At 40.7% G+C, this 24183-nt stretch overlaps 1 protein-coding gene across 1 annotated transcript in view; it reads left to right on the top strand.

Moving 5' to 3' along the window:
* birc6 (baculoviral IAP repeat containing 6) overlaps positions 1-24183 on the top strand; it is a 124874-nt gene that overhangs the window by 61117 nt on the left and 39574 nt on the right. The window contains 4 exon segments of the mRNA XM_053333627.1: positions 872-1205; positions 2035-2252; positions 5462-5626; positions 9786-9957. Coding sequence (XP_053189602.1) covers positions 872-1205; positions 2035-2252; positions 5462-5626; positions 9786-9957 — 889 coding nt within the window.

The raw sequence follows: 24183 nt of genomic DNA on the forward strand, positions 1-24183 counted from the left end.
TAATGATATTCATAAAACTTTATTAATATTTATCACTTTAATTCAAAAAGAATACACTGTACTTCACAATAGAATATTGAGACAAATCAGAATCAATCAATCAAATCAGTGGCAAATTAGCTTCATGTTTTGTGGATGAAGCTAAATCATCAATTAAACTGTGAACCGAATCTACCTTCGGGTACAAATAAAGTTACCTTACCTTATAAAATGACAATACTGTAGATGAGATTGAAATGTGTAGGAAATGTGTTTAAATCAGCAGTAAATTAGAAGGGATTGTTGGGTATTACATTAAAACACTTTAGTTCTGGATCACCCTGGTGGTCCAGTGTTTAGAGCACATGCCACAGAATCACACCGTCCCTGGTTGGAATCTGGCCATGGACCTATGCCGCACCCTGTTTCCTGTTTTCATCTACCAACCAAGTGTTCTGGATGAATTCCTAACAGCAGCTGAGCAACTGAACAACAAACTCTATCTGTCTATCATAATGACTGTGTGATGCAGTTGAAAGCTCTGGAAAAGCTAATAAGAGGACCTTGAGCTGGGACTGTTATATCAAACTACTCATTCCAAGTTTGACTTTGATATCGTACAGTAAAATGACTTTAAATCCTGCCAGATGGCTTTTTCCTTGATTAAATGAGGAGGAAACAGCTGCTTTTACTTTGATGTGGGATATTTTAGTCGTGGGCTGCGTTTGTTAGCAGGTGTAGTCAAACAGCTTTGCGTGTGAAGAAGACAGCAGGCTTGAATTTGCAACATCATGACACTGCAGAGTTCCAGCACCTGTCAGCACTGTCTCTCACCTCTGCTGGACTGACCCCCCCTCCCTCCTCTGTTCTCCCCCCGCGTGCTCGTTCACAGGTCAGCGCCCCGGTGGTGCCCTCCGCCACGCAGGAGAAGCCAAAGGACAGCGACCAGTTCGAGTGGGTGACCATCGAACAGTCGGGCGAGCTTGTGTACGAGGCGCCCGAGTCCATCGCCGCCGAGCCCCCTCCCATCAACAAGCAGCAGTCCCAGTCCTCATCGTCCTCTTCGTCCTCGGTGCAGACCATGTCGCCCATCCCCGCCCACTCCCTGGCTGCTTTCGGGCTGTTCCTGCGCCTGCCGGGCTACGCAGAGGTGCTGCTGAAGGAGAGGAAGCACGCCCAGTGTCTGCTGCGTCTGGTGCTGGGCGTCACAGACGACGGAGAGGGCAGTAAGTTTAAAAAAAGCACTTCAACACTGACATTCACCGAGGTCGCCGGGAAAGTGTTGAAACCTCCTTTTTTGTTACCACACACACACACACACACACACACACACACACACACATTGAGAGAGAGTTCACGTCTTGAATATTAATAATGTCTTTTTATATTTCAACTCTTAACTACTTGTGCTCACATCGTCTGAGCTACTTATGTGAATCTTGTACAAAGATTTCTCACTGATACTGAGTTCCTGTTCCCTAAAGTAAGAGACCTCCATAGTGATTGATGTCAGAGTGCCTTTGCCAGCTTGTTTAGTGATATAGGTCACACAGCACATCAGGCTGCAGCTGGAGAGGCATGCATGGAATAAAGAATGAGTCATTATTCTTCTACCAATTCCTTTAAAAGGATGCTGTGTAGAAACTAATGATGGGCATTTTAAGTCATTTCAGTATTGCAGAACTTGCATTAAATTATTACAGAGTGCTTGTGTACTTGCAAGAAAGTCAAACATGAGAACTGGGTCCATATTGAACACCCAAGCCAACTCTACATGTGTTCAGTGGTTCTGTGCAGATTGTCATAGATAACAATTACACCACTGAGTCCTGTCCAAGAAATTGAAACTTTTTTCTGTCAGAGACAAGGAATCAGGAGATACATGCAGTTGGGTGGGTGAGGGGATTGGAACAGGAAAATGAGGGGAGGTACTGCATTATATGTGTGTTCTTAATACCTGCACTATCCTCAATAAAGAAATTAATATTAAAAAAGAAAAAGAAAAAAAAGAAATGGAAACTTCTAATATAAGCGTGTTCTCTGGATTCCTCTCAGGTCACATCCTGCAGTCTCCGTCGGCCAACGTGTTGCCCACGCTGCCGTTCCACGTCCTGCGAGCGTTGTTCAGCAGCACTCCTCTCACCACCGACGACGGAGTCCTGCTGCGACGCATGGCTCTGGAGATCGGTGCCATCCACCTAATCCTGGCCTGCCTGTCAGCTCTGAGCCACCATGCACCCCGAAACCCCAACGCCAACACCAGTGTCTCTGAGGTATGGCCAACACACACACACACACACACACAGTTATTCAGAGATGAATAAAGACCTTCAGTTGAACATAATTGTTCCCTATCCCTCCGTTGTCCCTTTGAAGAAGTAAAGACTCACCAAACTGTCCTCACAAATGCAAAAATGTCATTAACTCCAACATGATTAAAAAAAGAAAAAGAGAGAGAGAGGGGAGGTTACAAGGACAAAAGTATAAAAACACAGACTTAAACACACTTTTTCAACTTTTATCTCTTTTGAAAAACTTCGATTTGCTCCGTTATTTTAAGTATAAACATCATTTAGTGACGTTTTGTAGGATAGAAATGTTTCATCGTAGGATAAAGGTGATCACTCAGAACAATGTCTTATAGATCTGCAGTGTTTAAGGACACAAGTGGACCCAAAGCATGCCAGCAAAATGCCCTCCATAGCATAACAGAGCTGCCAGATCCCCTCACTATGGGGTCAAACAGTCAGGCCTGTACCACTTTTTCCTTTCATTTATCACCTGTGTGCACATACACACAGAGACAGATGTCTTCCTTTAGCAGACAGATGTGTTCTGCCCTGAACTTTTGACTCGGTCAGAGAGTTGATCTAGAAAAAGTAGACAAAGTGCTGCTGTGTGACTCCTGCTCCTGCTGCTTTCTCAGCGTTCTAGCTACACACAGTAGGATCCTCTATCACTTTGTCTGAGCGATTGTTGTGTTGCTCACAGTGATAGAGAAACAAGGAGTAAAGTCGTTTCCATTATTAATTACCCTCTGCCTTGACTGCCTTTACTCAAGGCTTCTTTGCATATCTCCCAGTGAGCCTCTGACAAACAGCTTCATTGTTCAAGCTGACTGATAAGAGGCAAATGGAGCTTTTGGGAGAATAAGGGTAATGACAGAGATATGTCCTTTGTATTATTGACACCCTCAGGGTGAGGAGCACAGGAAAGGGATTATCATGAATAGATATTGACTCTTAAATTCTCCTTGACTGTCCTGTCCATTTACCTGACTGAGAAGATGTAGAAATGAACCTATGCAGAGCCTCAACTGTAAGCCGCACCTAGTTGATGTATATGGAACTCTGAAATAAGCATCGTAGTTAAACTAAAGAAAAGATTACATATGAGATCAGGGCTAAGCAATAGATCTTCTACAACATCTGGAGTAGACTTATCCCATATAATGACAGCTCCTAGGGATGATCTATAAGAAGCCCTCTGCAGGTTATCTGAACAACGTCTATGTTATTCTGTGTAAAATGATCTGATTCCAATTGACCTTATATTGTCCTCAACCAACGTATGTGTAGTGTAGTCATATGAGTATGTGTTGTGTGTGTGTGTGTGTATATATGTGTGTATGTGTATATATATATATATATATATATATATATATATATATGTGTGTGTGTGTGTGTATGTGTGTATGTGTACTTTTATTTCCCTTATTGCAATTATTTTTCTTTTTTATTTACTTTATATATCAGGTATGTTTTACATGGTTGGGTGTAGGAGTATTGTGTTCTGGTGGTTATGTGAGTTAATCAGTTCTAAAATAAATAAAGATATTGTTGGGGTAAGAAAGTTAAACTAAAGATAGAAACAAACACAAAAAAATCAAGCAAAAATCAAGCTGACTTTGTCATGTGAAGGTCATTAGAAGCAGACTGTAATCTAGAGAAAGCTTTGCTGGCGGTGGAGCCCATGAAATAAAATCTAGTTTATAAAATGATCATTGCATTAATAAGTTGGAAACAAATATTATCGATGCAGAGCAGAAATATCAGGGGCCTAATATTGATCTTTGTGGGACACCTTTATATATTGTGGACCATTGGCAACAACACTCTGAAATCAATATTACAAAATGAATAAGAATATCTGTTGATATATATGACAAAACCATACTAAACCATTTAGCTGTATGCGGCCTGAGAGCTGCAGAGTCATTTCAGTCGCTGTTTAGATTTTTGCAGTGTCATACATAGCTTTATGTAGATATTCAATGTCATGGGTTACCATGGTGTTATCTGTGAAGGTTTTTTAGTATGTGTTTACTGTTATGTTATGTGTAATATTTGAACTTACAGCAGAAAAATACTCAAATATAAATATTATAATATGTTTTTATTTCATTCTACCTCCAATTATTTCTTCTGGAGTATAAAGTTTAACATTGTCATGCTTCAAGCTGTTATTTAAATGAAACCATTGTAGAGGTTTACAGGAGAATATTACTATGGGTTAGATCTGCTCACCACTCATTAACATAACCTGTAAGCCATACACAGACACTGCCTCATTTTAAAGTCTCACCACACCAGAAAGGTTAGGAGACAATGTCATAGAGTCCAGAACTGTTGTACCATTAAATGTTGGACCAATTCTGGGGTGCAAGAATGAATGCACACAGTCACAAAGTTTGAACTGACCTTTTCTGACTTAGTTTAATAAGGACTCACTATTTTCTGGGACCTGCATTAAAAAAACAGGGACTACAGGTTCCTGCCTTTTTTTTTTTCTTTTTTTATTCATTGTGGTGGTGACATATCCAGTCCCATGCTCTCCCACTGTGTGTGTGGATTTATTGAGTTGTCAGAGCTGAGGACAGATCATGGGGGCCGATTGACTTGAATGAGAGCCAAAGACTCATCACGGTGGCAGCAGCTGTCCTTGAGCCCCCCCAATCCACATCCTGCAGCGGGAGCACAGACAACCAATAAGACAGAAAGACAGAAACACAGAGACACCAGCTGTTTTAAATATGAGACACAAAATGTCAACCTTGACTTCAATGGTTTTCATCTACCCTTTCTCCTATAGATCACACACTACTTGAATCCATCTATTTACTTCATGTGACCATTAAAACAGTCTCATCAATTCATTTGCTGATTTTTCAGTATGGTGGAGGACACAGCAGGATCTGACCATTATTTTGAAGGACAATATGGATATTTTTAGACTCAATCTTCTGATGACTGTCAGAACTGAGAGTAGCACTCAAATAGTTGGCTGTGTGCAGTGTTGAATTCCACATCAGTCAAATGTAACCTTTGTAAATTACACAGCCACTATTTTAATACACTGGCAGTGTAATATATAAGTGAAATATAAAACATATATATCAGATGAAACGGTCAGTGTAAATGGAAATATGAATGCTTACTTGTGTGTTTGCATCTTTCTAACCCCGTCTTATCTATATTGACAGCCACAGATGTCCAGTTGTCATGGTGGGGGGACCAGTGAGGAGCAGCAGCTGTACTGGGCTAAAGGAACTGGTTTTGGTACTGGATCCACAGCATCAGGCTGGGATGTAGAGCAGGCTCTCACCAAACAGAGGCTAGAAGAGGAACATGTCACATGTCTACTGCAGGTAAGTCTGTCCAATCATTGTCATTTTAGAACTTTTTTTTTTGTTTTACAAAAATCTTATTAATGAGAATCAAAGTCTGACTGACATATTGGCTGATATTGACCTTGTACTGATACCTGATACTGGTATTGGCATTGATCGCTTGTCTTTATACAATTTTAACATATGCATTTTTTTGTGTTGCTTTTTTAAAATTCTTATTTATTCTTAATTATAATGATTAAATTCCCAGTGTTTCAGTTCACTGATGTCATTTTATATAATACAAGTTTATTGTTAAACTAACAGTATCAGTAGCGGTATCAGTACAATACAATACAATATCGGTATCGGTACAGTACAATATAATATCAGTATCGTCATCAGTGTAATATGATACAATATCGGTATCACTACAATACAATGCAATATCAGCATTGGTATCAGTACAATACGATACAATATCAGCATTGGTATCACTACAATAAGATACAATATCAGCATTGGTATCAGTACAATACGATACAATATCAGCATTGGTATCACTACAATAAGATACAATATCAGCATTGGTATCAGTACAATACGATACAATATCAGCATTGGTATCAGTACAATACGATACAATATCAGCATTGGTATCACTACAATAAGATACAATATCAGCATTGGTATCAGTGCAATACGATACAATATCAGCATTGGTATCAGTGCAATACGATACAATATCAGCATTGGTATCACTACAATACGATACAATATCAGCATTGGTATCAGTACAATACGATACAATATCAGCATTGGTATCACTACAATAAGATACAATATCAGCATTGGTATCAGTACAATACGATATCAGCATTGGTATCAGTACAATACAATATCAGCATTGGTATCAGTACAATACAATATCAGCATTGGTATCAGTACAATACAATATCGGCACTGGTATAAGTACAATATAATATCAGCATTGGTATCAGTACAATACGATACAATATCAGCATTGGCATCAGTACAATACGATACAATATCAGCATTGGCATCAGTACGATACAATACAATATCAGCATTGGTATCATAACAATACGATACAATATCAGCATTGGTATCAGTACAATACGATACAATATCAGCATTGGTATCACTACAATACGATACAATATCAGCATTGGTATCACTACAATACGATACAATGTCAGCATTGGTATCACTACAATACAATATCAGCATTGGTATCAGTACAATACAATATCAGCATTGGTATCAGTACAATACAATATCAGCATTGGTATCAGTACAACACAATACAATACAATATCAGCACTGGTATCAGTATAATACAATATCAGCATTGGTATCATACAATACGATACAATATCAGCATTGGTATCACAACAATACGATACAATATCAGCATTGGTATCAGTACGATACAGTATCAGCATTGGTATCATACAATACGATACAATATCAGCATTGGTATCACAACAATACGATACAATATCAGCATTGGTATCAGTACAATACAGTATCAGCATTGGTATCATACAATACGATACAATATCAGCATTGGTATCACTACAATACGATACAATATCAGCATTGGTATCACAACAATATGATACAATATCAGCATTGGTATCAGTACAATATGATACAATATCAGCATTGGTATCAGTACAATACAATATCAGCATTGGTATCAGTACTATACAATACAATATCAGCATTGGTATCAGTACAATACAATATCAGCATTGGTATCACTACAATACGATACAATATCAGCATTGGTATCAGTACAATACAATATCAGCATTGGTATCAGTACAATACAATACAATATCAGCATTGGTATCGGTACGATACAATATCAGCATTGGTATCAGTACAATACAATATCAGCATTGGTATCAGTACAATACAATACAATATCAGCATTGGTATCAGTACAATACAATATCAGCATTGGTATCAGTACTATACAATACAATATCAGCATTGGTATCAGTACAATACAATATCAGCATTGGTATCACTACAATACGATACAATATCAGCATTGGTATCAGTACAATACAATATCAGCATTGGTATCAGTACAATACAATATCAGCATTGGTATCAGTACAATACAATATCAGCATTGGTATTACAACAATACGATACAATATCAGCATTGGTATCAGTACAATACAGTATCAGCATTGGTATCAGTACAATACGATACAATATCAGCATTGTGATCAGTACAATACGATACAATATCAGCATTGGTATCACTACAATACGATACAATATCAGCATTGGTATCAGTACAATACAGTATCAGCATTGGTATCATACAATACGATACAATATCAGCATTGGTATCACTACAATACGATACAATATCAGCATTGGTATCACAACAATATGATACAATATCAGCATTGGTATCAGTACAATATGATACAATATCAGCATTGGTATCAGTACAATACGATACAATATCAGCATTGGTATCAGTACAATACAATACAATATCAGCATTGGTATCAGTACAATACAATATCAGCATTGGTATCAGTACTATACAGTACAATATCAGCATTGGTATCAGTACTATACAATACAATATCAGCATTGGTATCAGTACAATACAATATCAGCATTGGTATCACTACAATACGATACAATATCAGCATTGGTATCGGTACGATACAATATCAGCATTGGTATCAGTACGATACAATATCAGCATTGGTATCAGTACAATACAATATCAGCATTGGTATCAGTACAATACAATACAATATCAGCATTGGTATCAGTACAATACAATATCAGCATTGGTATCAGTACAATACGATACAATATCAGCATTGGTATCAGTACAATACAATATCAGCATTGGTATCAGTACAATACAATATCAGCACTGGTATTAGTATAATACAATATCAGCATTGGTATCATACAATATCAGCATTGGTATCACAACAATACGATACAATATCAGCATTGGTATCAGTACAATACAGTATCAGCATTGGTATCATACAATACGATACAATATCAGCATTGGTATCACTACAATACGATACAATATCAGCATTGGTATCACAACAATATGATACAATATCAGCATTGGTATCAGTACAATACGATACAATATCAGCATTGGTATCAGTACAATACAATACAATATCAGCATTGGTATCAGTACAATACGATACAATATCAGCATTGGTATCAGTACAATACGATACAATATCAGCATTGGTATCAGTACAATACGATACAATATCAGCATTGGTATCAGTACAATACGATACAATATCAGCATCGGTATCAGTACAATATGATACAATATCAGCATCGGTATCACTACAATACGATACAATATCAGCATCGGTATCAGTACAATACGATACAATATCAGCATCGGTATCAGTACAATACGATACAATATCAGCATTGGTATCAGTACAATACAATATCAGCATTGGTATCAGTACGATACAATATCAGTATCAGTATCAGTACAATACGATACAATATCGCCATCGGTATCAGTACAATACGATACAATATCGCCATCGGTATCAGTACAATACAATACAATATCAGCATCGGTATCAGTGCAATACCATACAGTATCAGCATCGGTATCAGTACAATACAATATCGCCATCGGTATCAGTACAATACAATACAATATCAGCATCGGTATCAGTGCAATACCATACAGTATCAGCATCGGTATCAGTACAATACTATACAGTATCCGTATCGGCCCATACAATCCAGTATTATTTTGGGCCTTAATGAGAATTTATCTTGCTTGGCAGCTTTGTGGCTACCAGAGTACATGTCTGCCAGTGTCTTTGGTGCCCTGAAATATCCTGTCACACAGAGCTTACTCCTAGCTCCTGAGCTGTTGTGAGGTGATATGCAGCTTGAAAGGAAGTGTCGCCTTATACTGCAAATCCAAAGAGTGTGTGTACCTGCAGCATGTCTCACCATGCTAAACCATGCTACAGAGCCCTTGATGTGATCACAGCGCGTATAGTTTTTCTACAATAGAAACAGTGATTATGTGTTAAAGGTTTGGATGTTTTCATTTGAAGGGAAACGGACATGTTCTAGAAGGAAACTGTGTATGTCTTATGTCTGCATTGTTTTTGTCCACTAGGTCTTGGCGAGCTACATCAACCCAGCAGGCTCCAGCAGCTGCCACAGTGCTGATGCCTCTTCAGCAGACAGCAGAGCCCACAACAGCTCAGCTCTGCCAGCAGTGCTGCAGGAGCTGCTGAGCCAGTCCTGCCTCATCCCTGCCATGTCCTCCTACCTACGCAACGACTCAGGTAAGCTCCCACTACACACATGAGGGCTATGGCACAGAAAATAGCAGATGGCATTGTGGCATCTAGGAAAACTGAGAACACTGGCTGTTCTCTGAAGTTTACCTCGGATGCCACTAGGCTTTGGCTGGTGTCTGTTTTTTCATACTTTCCTGACCTGACGTTCTACCAGGGTTGGTGTTAGTGTAAAAGGTAAAAGCTGAGCTGCTGATACAGAAGTCATTGCAGTATGTATGACATTGTCTAGTGCAGATGTGCAGCTCAGGGTTTTTTAATACTTGCACCCACCCAACCTGTCACAAGAGCCAATCTGCACCACCCAACCAGCATAAATATGCATCTATCAACCACTCGACCCGACCCAACCACCAAACTGCCAACTGTGCAGAAAATACATTATGAATATGAGCACTTAAGTGGAAATACAAGGCCGAAATTCAACGATAAAACATTTAACACCATCTCATATGCTTCATCTGGTAAGTTGACACAAAATGCTGGTAAAATAGGTCCAGGTTGAAAAATACCACATTTTCCCTTTAAGTGGAATGCTTGTAGAGATTGAGTAGAACTGACAGTTAACGAGTGACAAGGTGCTTGAATGGAGCTGTACTACACAATAACAAGTTGCTTTCAGGCAGTTTGTTGTGTGATTACATAGATGAAAATCATGACCAAAAAAACAGAATGAAAACTAGGATGATGTGGGAGGCAGATAACCACCTCTGGTTACATAGAGTATAGCTTATTGTCTCTGGAGTTAAAGCATTGGTGTGGAGTGTGCCAGTGACAAAAGGTGAAACAAGTGAAGGGTCAATGGAGGGAAAGATAAAAACTGAAGTTAAAGAAAAGTCCTAAAGCCAAGATTGTGATGTGCTTGTGAGAAAAAAATGCAATGTTACTGGCTTTAAAGAGACCCATTCCTCACCATTGTCTCTTACTTCAGCAAAAACAATACATGAGTGATAATATATTAGCAGTAATTGTAGCAGCATCGATTCCAAACACAGATGTATGAAATGATGACAGTGTAGAAGCTCAGTGTGAATACTATCAGACCAGGAACTGGTTCATCATTAAGGAAATAACATGCACACACTCTTTCACAGGGTGTGTTTATTCTTTGTTCAGAAGCGCACGCCGGTGCTCGTCTGCTGTTAAAAAAAATGTTCTCATTGTGTGTGGATTTGTGCTCATGATGTGCAGCGCTGCCAGCTGGTGGCCTTTGATGCTGAGATAGTGGTTTTGGATGACTCTGGTCTTTGATCTCAGTGATAACTGCAGGCTAGAGTTACTGTAGTGTATCTGAATTATAGGGGGAAGCTGCCTGTGTGTTTTGAAGTATGTGTGTGTGTGTGTGTGTGTGTGTGTGTGTGTGTGTGGTGGGGTTTTAGCTCAGTTAAACAGCAGATGGAGCTGCTGCTTCTTCCACTGAAGCTATAATCTGTAGGTTGTGTGTGTCTTGCTGTTAAATTACACTGTAGTTCCAGCAGTGTTAGTTTAACTAGTCCAGAATCCACCATGCATTCATAATATTGTTTTCAAGAATAAAATGACTAGTCCTTCCTATTTAAATAGTTCTTCTCACGCATTAGTTGTGTTGTAATGATTCATCATCAGTAAATTGGATCAAACTGGATTAAAACTGGAGGGCTATCATCTTTGGTGCAGTATAATATAAGTCTGTTGATACTGTTGTAACACTGTTGGTTAAATGCTGTGTAGGTGTAATTGGTGTATTGCAGCTGTAATCAGCTGTATTTCACACACATTACACACACAGGTAATCCAGTGTTCCCTCAGTGTGTATGTTCAGAGCAGTGAGCCTCCAGCAGAGCTCTCAGTACACACAGGGCTTCAGCTCGGCTCAGGTAAGGTCAGTCCATTCTGCTTCTATCCTATCTCAGTTCCTTTGAGACTCAACTAGTTATTAGTGCTGAGCTGACCCTTTGTAGTCTGACTGCAGTCAGGCTTCAGACTTCTTCTGCTCCTGATGATGGTTTTTATACTGTAGTCAAGGAGGGAGTAAAGTAACAAAGCACAAACACTGCTTTAGTCCATCATTTGTTTCAAGCGTAAGGGCACAGATGTGAAAATACCACATGTCAAAATAAAAATAAAACGTATATTTGATCAAAGAAGAAAAAAACGTACATTTTCTGAGCTTAATAATGAACTTTTACTGATAATCAATGACTTTAATGTGTGTTTTTTGGCCAAAATAATCTAAAACTCAAGATTATTAAATTAACTCAACCTTTAAATACAAATTATTATATAAAACTACTTCCAGGCTCAAGAATGTGCTTTTCACTTGTTCAGTTGATCTCTTGGGTATGATACCTATCACAGAGTAACAGCCATCTTAATTTACAGCAGTCTTGTGAACTGCACCATATACTGCAGAGAGCCAGAAGGACTGGAGTCACTGCCTTCATTGCTGTTTTGTAAAAAAAAAAAAAGAAACCCACTGTATTGCATCAAATGAAGTAGCTTTATTGCTTAGAATGTCACTAAAAAGTGCTGCTCCTGTAATAAGTGCAGTCAACAGTGATCCTGGAAAGCTTCTCTTTTTGTTTTGTTTTTTGTCGAGAGGTTGATTGAAAGCCTCGAATTGCCTTGATTGTTTTTATCTGTGTTCAAGCAATTATTGGACTATTTCATGCTCCTTTTAGCGAGGAGGTTCCCCCGTGTTTTTACTGTACACCTGCTACAGCTGCAGTGATCCAGCTGTGAAATCCTAACGGAGCCCCGACCCAGAGAACTCTCTATTCTGTTTAATCAGGCTTTGGTTTTGTGTTGAGTTTGGACAGAACACATTTCACGCAGTAAGAGACATGAGGATTTGTCTGTCAGACTTTCTGCACCCCCCCCCCCCCCCCCCCCCCGTCGCTTTCATTCCCATTGTGTGTATCACTTATCAGCCCAGAGCCAGTTACAGCAGAGTGTGTGCCACCTCTCTGTGCCTAATGCTGCTGCTGGCAGGGGGTGGGGTGGGGTGGGGTGGGGTGGGGTGGGGTGTGAGGGGGGGTTGTGTTTCCAGGGGTATCTCTGTGTGCATGCTGGTGTGTGCTAATGCGCCCCTGCTCTCATAATTAAATAACAGCTGATAAAAAGCATTGTGAGTGTTGTAATTGCTCCTCATTATCTGGTAAATGCTTCTGACACACACTTACATCCATGCGTGTGTGTCTGAAATGTGAAGTTTATAGCCCTTTGTTTGATTAGGTATCACCACATGCTCTGTTGAAGCAGAGCTTAAATGATGGCACAATTGCCTTTTAACAAAAAAAAAATCTGGGAAATCTGCAACTATGCATTTACCACTCAATTTAATAACAAATGGCATTTTATTGTGCTAACTAGCCATTGCACACAGTTAATTGAAGCCATGGTGTATCCAGTTAAATCAAAGCTGGGGGCTATCTGACCGCTGTCCGTATGGGAGCAGGTTGCCCAGGAGCTCCGAGCTGTCAATAAATGTCAAGAAGAGCGCTCTGTAATGAAAAACTGTATGACCTGAGAGCCCTCGTTGCTTCTCTACAGTCAGAAGAGCTTTTAGCGGGAAGTATCGGGTTGTCTCCGCTCTAGTTACTACACAGCAGGGATGAGAAGAGAATAGCATTAACTGTGATTGAGCTTATTAGAGTTTATTAGAGTGTAAATGCGATGTCTTGCATCTGTTGCAGTCGTTATGCCAGGTCAGGAGAAGAGAGATACGCCTTTGCTTTGAAACATCCATGCATCCTCTTTTTTTCTCTTAATTTTCCCAGTAATTTGACTAATAGCTCTGCAGCCGATATTATCTGCAGAAGTTTGTCTTTATTTCACACATATCTTGGTCAAAGTTCTTAAAAATAATGGAAATTGTGATATCACTAGCTAAAGTTGTTGTTCATGGTTTGTGTTCATGAAGAATATGTTGGTAGATAGTAAGGCTGGGTATCAGTACTCTATACCTTTTTATGGTATCGACCAAAATAAATCAATACCAAATAGTATCTCCCGTTAAACGATACCTGCAATACCTGTGTTTGATTAATAAGGTGTAAGAGATTGGGATCCTTCATTTTTGTGCAAGGTAGTCAGGCTTGACTTAAACATTGCTTTCCTTCTTCTTGACAAAATGTAACACATACATAGATATAAATTCACCAAGTAGTTTTTTATTCAAATAATTTTATGTGTTACCAGATTTGCTTTTTGTCACTGATACCAGATCCAGGTGTTTGAGTCAGTTTCAGAACGATATCAGATATCTGAATAGTTACCGGCATTGGCCTCTCTACATAAAATAAGAAGAAACATCACATAGGTAAGACTACCGAGTTTAACTATTTATCTTTAATTGTTACAGTTACAGCTGATAATGACAACAGAAATAAACAAGTTTCACATATCTTCATAATTCAAATCGACAGTCAGTTGTCTATCCAGAAATGACTGTTTCTGATTGAGTCTCCAGAGTTTTACAAGACAACCAAATCTATCTATTGAATTTAGTAGGTGAAGCATGTTTCCATTTCAATAAAGACTAAATACTAGATACATCCTTCATCCTTCAGTTACTAAAGGCTTTATCCAAACCTGTGGAATAGATCCAATAGAATACATATAGCAACATATAATCTCTTATGGTAATATAAGGCCTGTAATCCATAGACAGTGGTTTCAGCATAATACATGTGCTGTGAAGTACTTTGAAGTCTACATGTGGGTAGTTGTTGGGTTCGTTTTCACCTAATCCTCTCTTAGAATTACCTGTTTAACTATGATGTCCTGCCCACTGCTAGACAAGAGTGAGCATCTTCTTATTCCATCACACTTTACTCTCTACCAATGAGTACTTATTATATGTGAGCTTAATGTGGGAAAGAACTCAATAGCCAAACTTCAGTCTATTTAAAACTCCACTTATTAATATTTTAATATTAACCATGCTTCTTGGTAAACACTCATTGTTCCAGATTGTGTTTTAGGTAGTGGTTCTAAGTAACACACTTCCAGCATATTTTGCATCAAGTCAGTAACAGGAAGGAAGCCCACAGTCTAGATAGAAAGCTTACTTGTAGCTGACCTTACCCATTTGGTGGCATTTCTTGAGCCTTACTCAACTAATGTTTGTTAAGGGCTCTCTCAGTAGAAGCATACTTTGGTGTAAATGGGTTCATATCGATCAAGGTGAGCAAAAGCCTCTTGAAATTCTTCCATTACCCTCAATACCGCTGAGAATCCAAGGATCTTGATAATTAACAGTACTTGAGGGTGTAATTAACTCTGGCATAGCTGTGAGGGGGGAATCAAACACTTGTACTCTCTAGATGGGATTAAATTCACTGCAATATTAAAACCACCCTACCTCCGCCCGAAGAAATAATTTGTCTCCAAATGGAGCCTCATTTCTCCAAACTCCCCCTGTACACCTTTCATTCGCCCCATAGTGTTACCTTGCGTACTAGCACACCGGCCTTTATTTCTCCCTGCTATCCCCGCGTACTGCCCCAGAGCTCCGTCAGCCTAGCGCATATCTCCACATTAATCATCAATGTTTTGGCAAAGCCTTTTGGGATACATTACAGTTTCCTGCCATCGCCCAGCACTCCATCACGGGAAGCTAAGCCATTAGTGGGAGGTAATACCTTTGAATGTCACCACAATGCTAATTAATCTTAATTGAAGAATTAATTTCTTACACATTTTGTTTGATATGAAATGCTTTCCAGATCTGAGTTTATGTAATATTGTAAAATTGTGTAGTATTACATCCTTTCCATTCTACACTTCCATTCTACTTCTGACTTGTCCAAGACAGATAAGAGTTTGCAGCAGGTGGCGCCTCTTAGGTAATGGCTCATTTTGTCCATCATTCATGGTGAGTGGGTGTGCACATGATGTTAGAGGGTAACCTGAACATGACTGGCCTGTGGGAGGCCGGTCGGTAATGATTCATCACTCCAGATATGATAGAGACTGTGTGGGATAGAAGGCATTCCCTGCATTACCGGGAGCTTCCCTAACAGTGAGTAAGTGTGTGTGTCTGTCTGTGAAAAGTGGGGGGGATTCATTAGTTGGTATAGAGCGTGGTGAATTTTTCATATGCTTTTTTCAGAGGTTTTCCCTAGAAAGTCATTATTTTGACAGAAGTGCTCAACCTCTTTCACCGGAGTTTTCTATACAAACTCATTACCTCAAAGATTTCTGCAATCACAAGACATATTACTGGAGTCACTACAAGGTGAAAGCTAAACAAGCCACTGCACCACCTTCATTCATTACCACTCCCTTCCCTTTGGATTTGTGGATTTGCAATTTATCGCCACTCACCCATGAAAATGTTGATACTATTACCACAGGGTTTCCCCCCTTTGCAATCCAAATGGGTAGATAGGCGCTTGGAAGTGGATGTTGGGGGCAGGGGTGGGAGGTGGATTCGCTGCCACCACCAGTGATCATGACTATAATTACAGGAACCTCGGTGCACTTCTTCTTCTTGGTTTATGCTCTAAAACGTGTGTTGGCTTGGACTGAAGACTTTTCCACCCCTCTATTCCATTTCCCCCCTCATGTTTTTAGACAACAAAAGCAGTCGACAGCTTGTAAAGCTCAAACTGGGCAAGAAGTAAACTTCCTACACATCACTCTCTGTGGCTTTCATTTACAATGTAGCATACACCAGCCAGCAGAGGTGAACTCTTCGTTATTAAATACATGCGACTGTAAAGACACCAATTGAATCGTAGTCTAGTTCTGAGAGGACAAAACAAATTCCATCGGCATCACACAAAAAAATCATATAGCTTACACCAGCATATGAAATGTAAAACATGGTGTGCTGGTACTCACACTTTCTCTCTCAGTTATCCTCTCACACACACTCCTGTGGGTTTCTCACAGATAAGGCTCGAGGCTAACCTTATTGATATGCTCCAATGTTTATTGTTCAAATGTCCCCTATTGCACAATACATCTACACTTTATTCAAATATTTATAAAAAAAAGCCTTTTTAATACAGGAAAAGCATCACTGACACTAGCCTGAAATCAACATGAACAAATATATTAAGAGAATCTTCCACCATACCCCCAACCCAACTTAAAAAGGTGGACAGAAATGCAGAGAAACAAAGTAGAAGATGACCCCATAGTCATATTACATGGAAACAACTACATTGTTTAATTGTAACACACCAGTTTTCAGTAAAAACACCCCCCCCCCTTTCTTTTTCACCTTCACATTTTGCAGTTCTAGAAATACATTGTCAATGTGTTAAAGTCGTATTCATTGTATTGTCTTAAAAAACAAATGTATGAGTTCTTGATGGTTATTTTTGTGTATTGAGGGCCTTTTTGAGACAGCAGGTATCTTATGAGATGACCATACAGCAGAGATCATCCAGAGCCACAATACTGGGGATGGGTACTCTTTGACAGGGGTCGGGAAGCTATAAAATTGTTGGCCCTCAAGACTAATTAAATCTAGTGGCCAGCAAAGTGTCCGTAGTGACTTTCCAGCATTGTCCTTACAGGCTCTCTCAATCATTTTGCTGAAAATCACAATCAACTCGAAAATTAGGGAAAAATCACCAAAAAAAGCATCAGATCAAGTCTTGATTGGCTCATCTTTCCAATGAGTCCAGCAGTCCAAGGGTAAGTGTGTATTTCCTATCAGACCACAAGGGGGTCGGTCCTGGCCCGAGGTCTTGTGAGTGCAAGTGTCCATCTGGCTCCGTTCACCCCCGGTTCCAGTACAGCCCTGTTCTTGCCGAGTCTTCCAGCCCTTTGTTATCTGCCCGGCTCATGGCTGTGACTTGGCAATATGGCTTCTTTGTTGTGATCCTCAACCAGTCCGTCCACTTCCCCCCTCCTCTCTCTGGGGAAGGGGATCATGTCAAACGTCTTTCCTCCAGCATGTGTCGAATTCTGAGTAACCTTTTCTCGAGAGAAGTCTTATCTGACGGTAGGTTATTAGAAATCCTCCCATCTGCTTTTGCCATTTCACAGTGTGGTGTAGATGTAAACGAAAACGATCACAAAGAGGTTAAGGAACGTACCGATGATGCCTAACAGGGCCAAGATGGACTCCTCCTGCTCCTCCTTGACCTCCAATGCCCGAACGTCCTCAATGGTGATGACCGTGGTGCCCATGATCCTGATGTTCACCTAACCTGGCAAGGGGACTCTTATCTGAAATAAAAGCAAATTATGGAGACCATGTCAGAAAGTGTTAAATCAACAGTGGAACATGGTCTGTTGTTGTTGTCCTCTTACTAATTTACTAGTTTTTGCATTAAAAACCACCCCAAACATCTTTTGGGTTAGAACAAAACAATGGCCACTAAGAGTAGCATGGTGGTGTTTATGACCTGCCACAGCTTGAAGCCGAGCTCCCTGACAACAGCGAAGCTTGACTCCAGCACTTACTCAGCCAGCAGGATTATTATCAGGATTATTTGCAATGAAACTGTTAAATTGCCAGCAGTAATGCTCAACGGCGTTCCCCCTCATGTCAAAATAAGCATGATATAATGCTGCCATTTAGAGCCTCTCACCCCCCCACCCACTCCTTTTCATATACGGTCAGTGATTAACCACCACCACCACCCCAGGTCCTTTTTTAAGTAGTTGTTGGGAGCATCATTTCCATCTTCCCTGTGTAAGTCTTAGAAGGTGAGATAGTGTCATCTACCCCCCCCCCCCCCCCACCAGGAGAAATGTGCAAGCAAAAAGGTAAACAGGATCAATCTGGGTTTTGGGCTCAGATGTGAATGGAGAGCTAACTACAATCATCTTCAGCATCCTCTTTTATCTCATGTCAACACAGCTGACACTGAAATCAAATTTAAGAAATATAAGGAAAGTGGACAAAAAACCTAAAACGATGTGGGTATAAAGAAAAAGTGGCTTACCCTAAGGCGTCTAAGCTGTAAGACAACATCATCCGGCATGCTTTTTGGATCCACACTGGAAAACCATGGCTTTGAGGGCATTCTACATGTGGAGAGCCAGGGGAGGAGGAGGAGGAGAGGCTGCCTATGTGGCCACAGTCCCAGCGGCTGGAAGCGACAGACGGAGTGACGGAGAGAGGAATAGAAGGCAGCGACGCCACGATGGCTTCGTGGTGCTCAGCGACGCTTCCAGTGGAAAACCACCTTGTGTCACTTCTCCAATCCTCTGGTCTATAGCGCCACCTGTCAGGTTCAAATAAATCCCCCCCACCCCCCCAACTTCCCCTTTTTGATTAAGTTTTCCCCTCTTAAGTCTTTGCAGTCAGTTTTGCTTTTTTTTTTAGTATGTCAGTCGTATTGCATCGCTGCTGCTAAAGCGCTAGCAGCATCTGTTTTGGGGGCAAGGAGAAACCCTCTCCCCATTTGCCCCCTCCCGCCTCCCCACCTTTCTTCCCATCCTCCCTGTTTGCTCCCTCTCTCTTGAGTTCCCTGTCACTGTTTTTGTCTAAACTCCTGCACAGAGCTCCCTCCCCAGCTTATCCCCAGCTTATCAGAACTCCCTCCCCAGCTTATCAGTAAAACTACACACACACACCCCCAAACCCCCTCCCCTCGCTCTGTAGTTTCCCTCCTGCTTGCTTCGGACTCCTCTTGGGGGGGGGGGGGGGGCGTCGCGTCTCCAAAAAAAAAGCCTCTTGCCCAAAAGTGAAGCTCACATGCCAACACTGTGGATGTCTTATAGGATCAGCTGATAGTGTCACCCAGCCTGTGCTGAAGTAGGAAAAGAACAGGCAGGTCCCTGAATTAGTCGAGTCTGGCAGGTGATATTCCAGAAGAGGAGGAAAAGCTGTAAAATCCCATGGAACAGACGTCTGTAGAGAGGCAGAGGCAGCCGGAGCGCCAGACAGTCGCTATGGCAATATGGATCTGCACCTACCGCCAGTGACAGCAGTGTTACGGTAGGTCTCCAACACCAGTTAGTCACCGTGGGAGGACTGTGCATTGCATAACCAAGCAGAATGATGGCGAGAGAGGGAGGACTGATCCTGATGGCCGTGGCAATGAAGGAAAAGAAGCATGAGAATGAGGGAGGAGGAGGGAGTGAGGGAGGAGATGGGAGGAGGAGGGAGGGGGAAACGACATTGCTCACGCTTACTGTTGTCTCCTCCTCTCCCACTGCTGTGGGGGCTGGTTGAGAACACACAAATACACACACACACCCACACACAGCTTCCACTACCTAAACAACACACAAAAAGCAAAAAAAAAAAGAGAGGGAAAAAAAACCTAAAAGGAGGTGAATTCAGCCCCACTGTGCTGCGCTCCGCTCTGAGTTCATTCGAGCCCATCATCAGCTGCTGTTATTCTGGCAGACCTGCGGAGCGGGGAGGAGGAGGAGGAGGAGGAGGAGGAGGGAGCAACAATAGGAGGCAGCGGGGAAATAAAGGATGGTTGAGGCTGGGTGGAGGACAAAGAGGGAGGCAGAGGAATGATGTGGGGGTCTGTGCATGCAGTTAGTTATTTATCTCCAAAGAGTGTCTTCTGATACGACATCACGCATGCTGAGCTTTGTTTGCTCTTATTTTGCTTTCTAACTTCCCCTATACTTCTTCTGCTTTGTTATTTTCTAATTATACCCCTGTCTGCCATACAGATTTACATCAATGCCTGCGTCAGCAGCAAGTTTAGTTACTTGTGGTTAGTCTCTCACAGCTCCAGAGCACCATGCTGAATCGTTGAGGTTAATAAATGAGGAAAACTGCATTCCCTTCCCGTTCCTGCACCTGAGCGTAGGTCAGCACAGTCGGGCTGCATTTCTAAATGTGTGTCAACAGGCTTCTGATCCAGTCAACTCATTTATAGCACTATGACGCACTCACATACACACACATCTTCATCCTGTCTGTTTTAGTTCAGGTGGGCTACAGATGTGCTCTGGCAGCAAGGCTAATAACTTTAACATGCAAGATACATTTTGAGGTCGAGGTTAACAAGGCGACACCTGCTGGACAGGTATCACAATGATTGTTTTAATGATGACCCCCCATCAGGATTTAATAGATTTAACTTAAGAGTTAATTAACTGAGACGGTGAAACCATCTGTTCATGCTTGATTTGATGTAGCCTTTAAGCCTGCCTCACCATTCTGCATGTTCTTATCATCATAACAGTGAATCACTCACAAATGACTTGGCAAGATTTACTCGTCAAGAGTTGCGGGAAAAAATCTTTTGCATGGTTAAAAATAATTGGAAGTTTTTTTAACCTTCTTGCTCTAAAATACTGTCCAAGAAATCCTGATAAAGTATTTACTGTGAAATTAAAACCATCAGAATAAACTCTATTGTCTCAGTGCGCTATACTTTACTTTGCTTGTGTTTTTGGACAAAATGGTTAGCAGCTGCCAGAATCCATAGAGCCTCAGACTATCTATAGTGGAGTTCTTCATGCTTCATTGGACTGTGATGACTCCTCCACCATGAAGATGGGGCTGGTCTGCCAGTGCGGTAAACTCTGTAATCCTCTTAATTTTGTCATAGTGTTTTATTTCAGCTCGGGTGTGATTTCCCTTGCATTATTATTAGTTGTTTGAATTGCTTTTCATTTGCAGTTCAACGTTGTTTGGTGCATGACTGCTACACACCCTTTTAGCCTGCATAAGATAACCGGCAGTGAAACAGGTATGAATAAATAGATCGGAACACCTTTAGCTGAGACCAGCATTTGTTGGCTGCTTTGATTTCAGTCTTTGATATCAGGTGGTTGCATCTCTTGTTGTCTGTTCATCTGATTGAGCCAGCTTAACACCATCAAGCCTGCTTCCATCCCATTCTCAATATCTCCAGGCAGATCAATAATTTATAGTTTCAGCGTTGCAGTTATCTTGACCTCGGGGGTAATAGAGCGCTGCAGCTGAATTGAAGGAGGTCAGTAAAACAATGATGCCGCAACAATCTTCTTTCCTCTGAGCTCCCATCCTCACGACCCCCATCACGACCCTTCCTCTGCACACTCCCCCTCTATCGCTACCTGCTAGTCCCGGGTGTCCACCAGCTGAAGAACTGATGAATGTTTTGAATCAAATGCCTAGATTGCAGATCAAGAGGTGATCTGATCATGATACAGGATAGCACCTGGGTTGATTCCTTCTACAACACAACTTGTTCCCAGGAAAGCACATGATCTCACAATTCTGTCAATATATCCATTTGTCTGTGTGTGCAGATACAAGCTAAATGGCTATATTCTGCAACTATATCTGCATTTTAGTAAGCTTATGGGCTGATTTTCCAACACGGAGTGTCTAGTCAAAGACTAGATTTGTTTCTTAATGGATATTTTCACAGATTTTTGTCTTTAGTCTAGGACTAGTCTTAATCTCTGTCTGAGAATCAGGATTTATGAGTTCAACATTGTATGGTAAAGTGACCACTTTCTTTTCAAAGGGATTTAATAAAGCTTTTGTGAGTAGTCTGTACAGTAAAATCTGACATTTTAAACCTCTGATGCACAAAAAATGATTACAGAGTGTCCAAATGGCCATTTTGACTTCCCACCTAAAAGAGGCCTTCAAAAAACTTCAATTGAAGGGCCATGATCATCACATTTGCAACAGAATGTATTCAAAAGGGAGTGATGAAGTTTAACCCCCTCTCATTCTAATTTGTTCTGCTGGTTAGCTTAATTATCCCTTGTTCTCTTTATGTAGTAGAGGAAAATAGGAAAAAGGAAACTTCTTTTGTTACCATGTAAAAGTTTTGGCGTCCTCTATTTGGACTAGACTCTAAATGCATGTTTAAACGCTGAGAATTCTTGTCCCAACAAGATCACATAGATCCTTTCAAGTTAACATTATGTGCAAATGATAATTAAAAACAAAAATGACAGGAATCAGAATTTTCTGGGTCACAGTAAACCGTTTTAAGTAGGAGAGAGTTTCCATACTTACTTCAACTCAGCTATGATGTCCACACAGAGTATGTCAACCCAAAAGTCAACTCAGTCTTATTTGTATAGCCCAATATCACAAATCACAAATTTGCCTCATGGGGCTCTGAAACTAAAACTTCCAAACTAAGTTATTTGAGTAGCCTGGTTTATAAAGGAGTCCTTTGTGCACAAAAATGTTCCTTCTGTCCTTTGAAACGGCACAGAGCTTCAGGCCACTTTTTCTGGTTGTTCCACATAGTCTTGCTTTGATGCACATTATCTACAGTGTCCACTGAGGCAGACTGTGTGTTGGCGGAGACATGTCAGAGTCTTATTATTTCAGCCACTCTCTTCTGTTCTGCTGCCCTAGAGGAGTCAAGAAGACCTGACACTGTCCAGCCATGCGCTTGAGTCAGAGTATTAGCCACCCACTCGGTGTGACCCGTACGCTCAACGCCTTCTTCCCCATGGGAAGTCAAGACACCCGTCCCTTGTAGCAGCAAGCAACCCACGCTCTGGCTCTCCTCTTCACCCATGAGTTGAGACCCAGTGGTAACCGGTTGAATGTTTTCCCAGCTTTTGCTTTTATTGACCATTACAGTAAACAAGTGGGTGTGCAGAGCATAGGGTGTTTATGAAGACCAATGACTGTCATATCCTGTTGTCTCAGTGGGTCTCTTATAGCGGCACCAGGGAGGGTTTATTATTAGCAAGACATAAACAAATTGCAGAAATTGTCACAATAAAATCTGCTGGTGTGTATTTAATAATGAATATAGATAATGTGCAGTCGGCTGTTACCTTTTAAGCTGCATTAATCATTTTTGCATTTATTTAAGTTTAGCCGAGTGGGGGCAGAAGAACAGCGTATTTACACATCTAGCAGACACTGAACAACTTACAGCATTCATCTGAACTTTGTTCTCATTTTTGGCGACCTAATACATCTAATTACACTATTCACTTTCATTGATGAGGACCTCAAACATTTGGTGATTATAAATTAGATACCAAGATCTCTACATCTTTTTCATTCTTTATACGCTATGAATGTCTTCCAGGAGAAGATGTTAGCTGGTATCTCCATATTTAAAAGATGATCATGACTAGAGCTTGGGTATCGTTAAGGTACCGAACGAAATAAATCTATACTAAGTATTTTGCACCCAGAGCTAGAAAATATGAGTATTTGTATAGACTTGCTCACAGCCAATCAACATAAGTGTTCTTCTTATTTTCTATTCTGTTCTCTTCGATTTAATGTAACATGCAATTAGTCCACTGCCACAGCAGCTACAACCTGTCTATGGTGGTGAAGTCGTGGTGACTTTGAGTTAGCCCGCTTAGTAGTTC

The sequence above is a fragment of the Scomber japonicus genome, chromosome 14 (genome assembly GCF_027409825.1).
Source record: "Scomber japonicus isolate fScoJap1 chromosome 14, fScoJap1.pri, whole genome shotgun sequence".
NCBI lineage: Eukaryota > Metazoa > Chordata > Actinopteri > Scombriformes > Scombridae > Scomber > Scomber japonicus.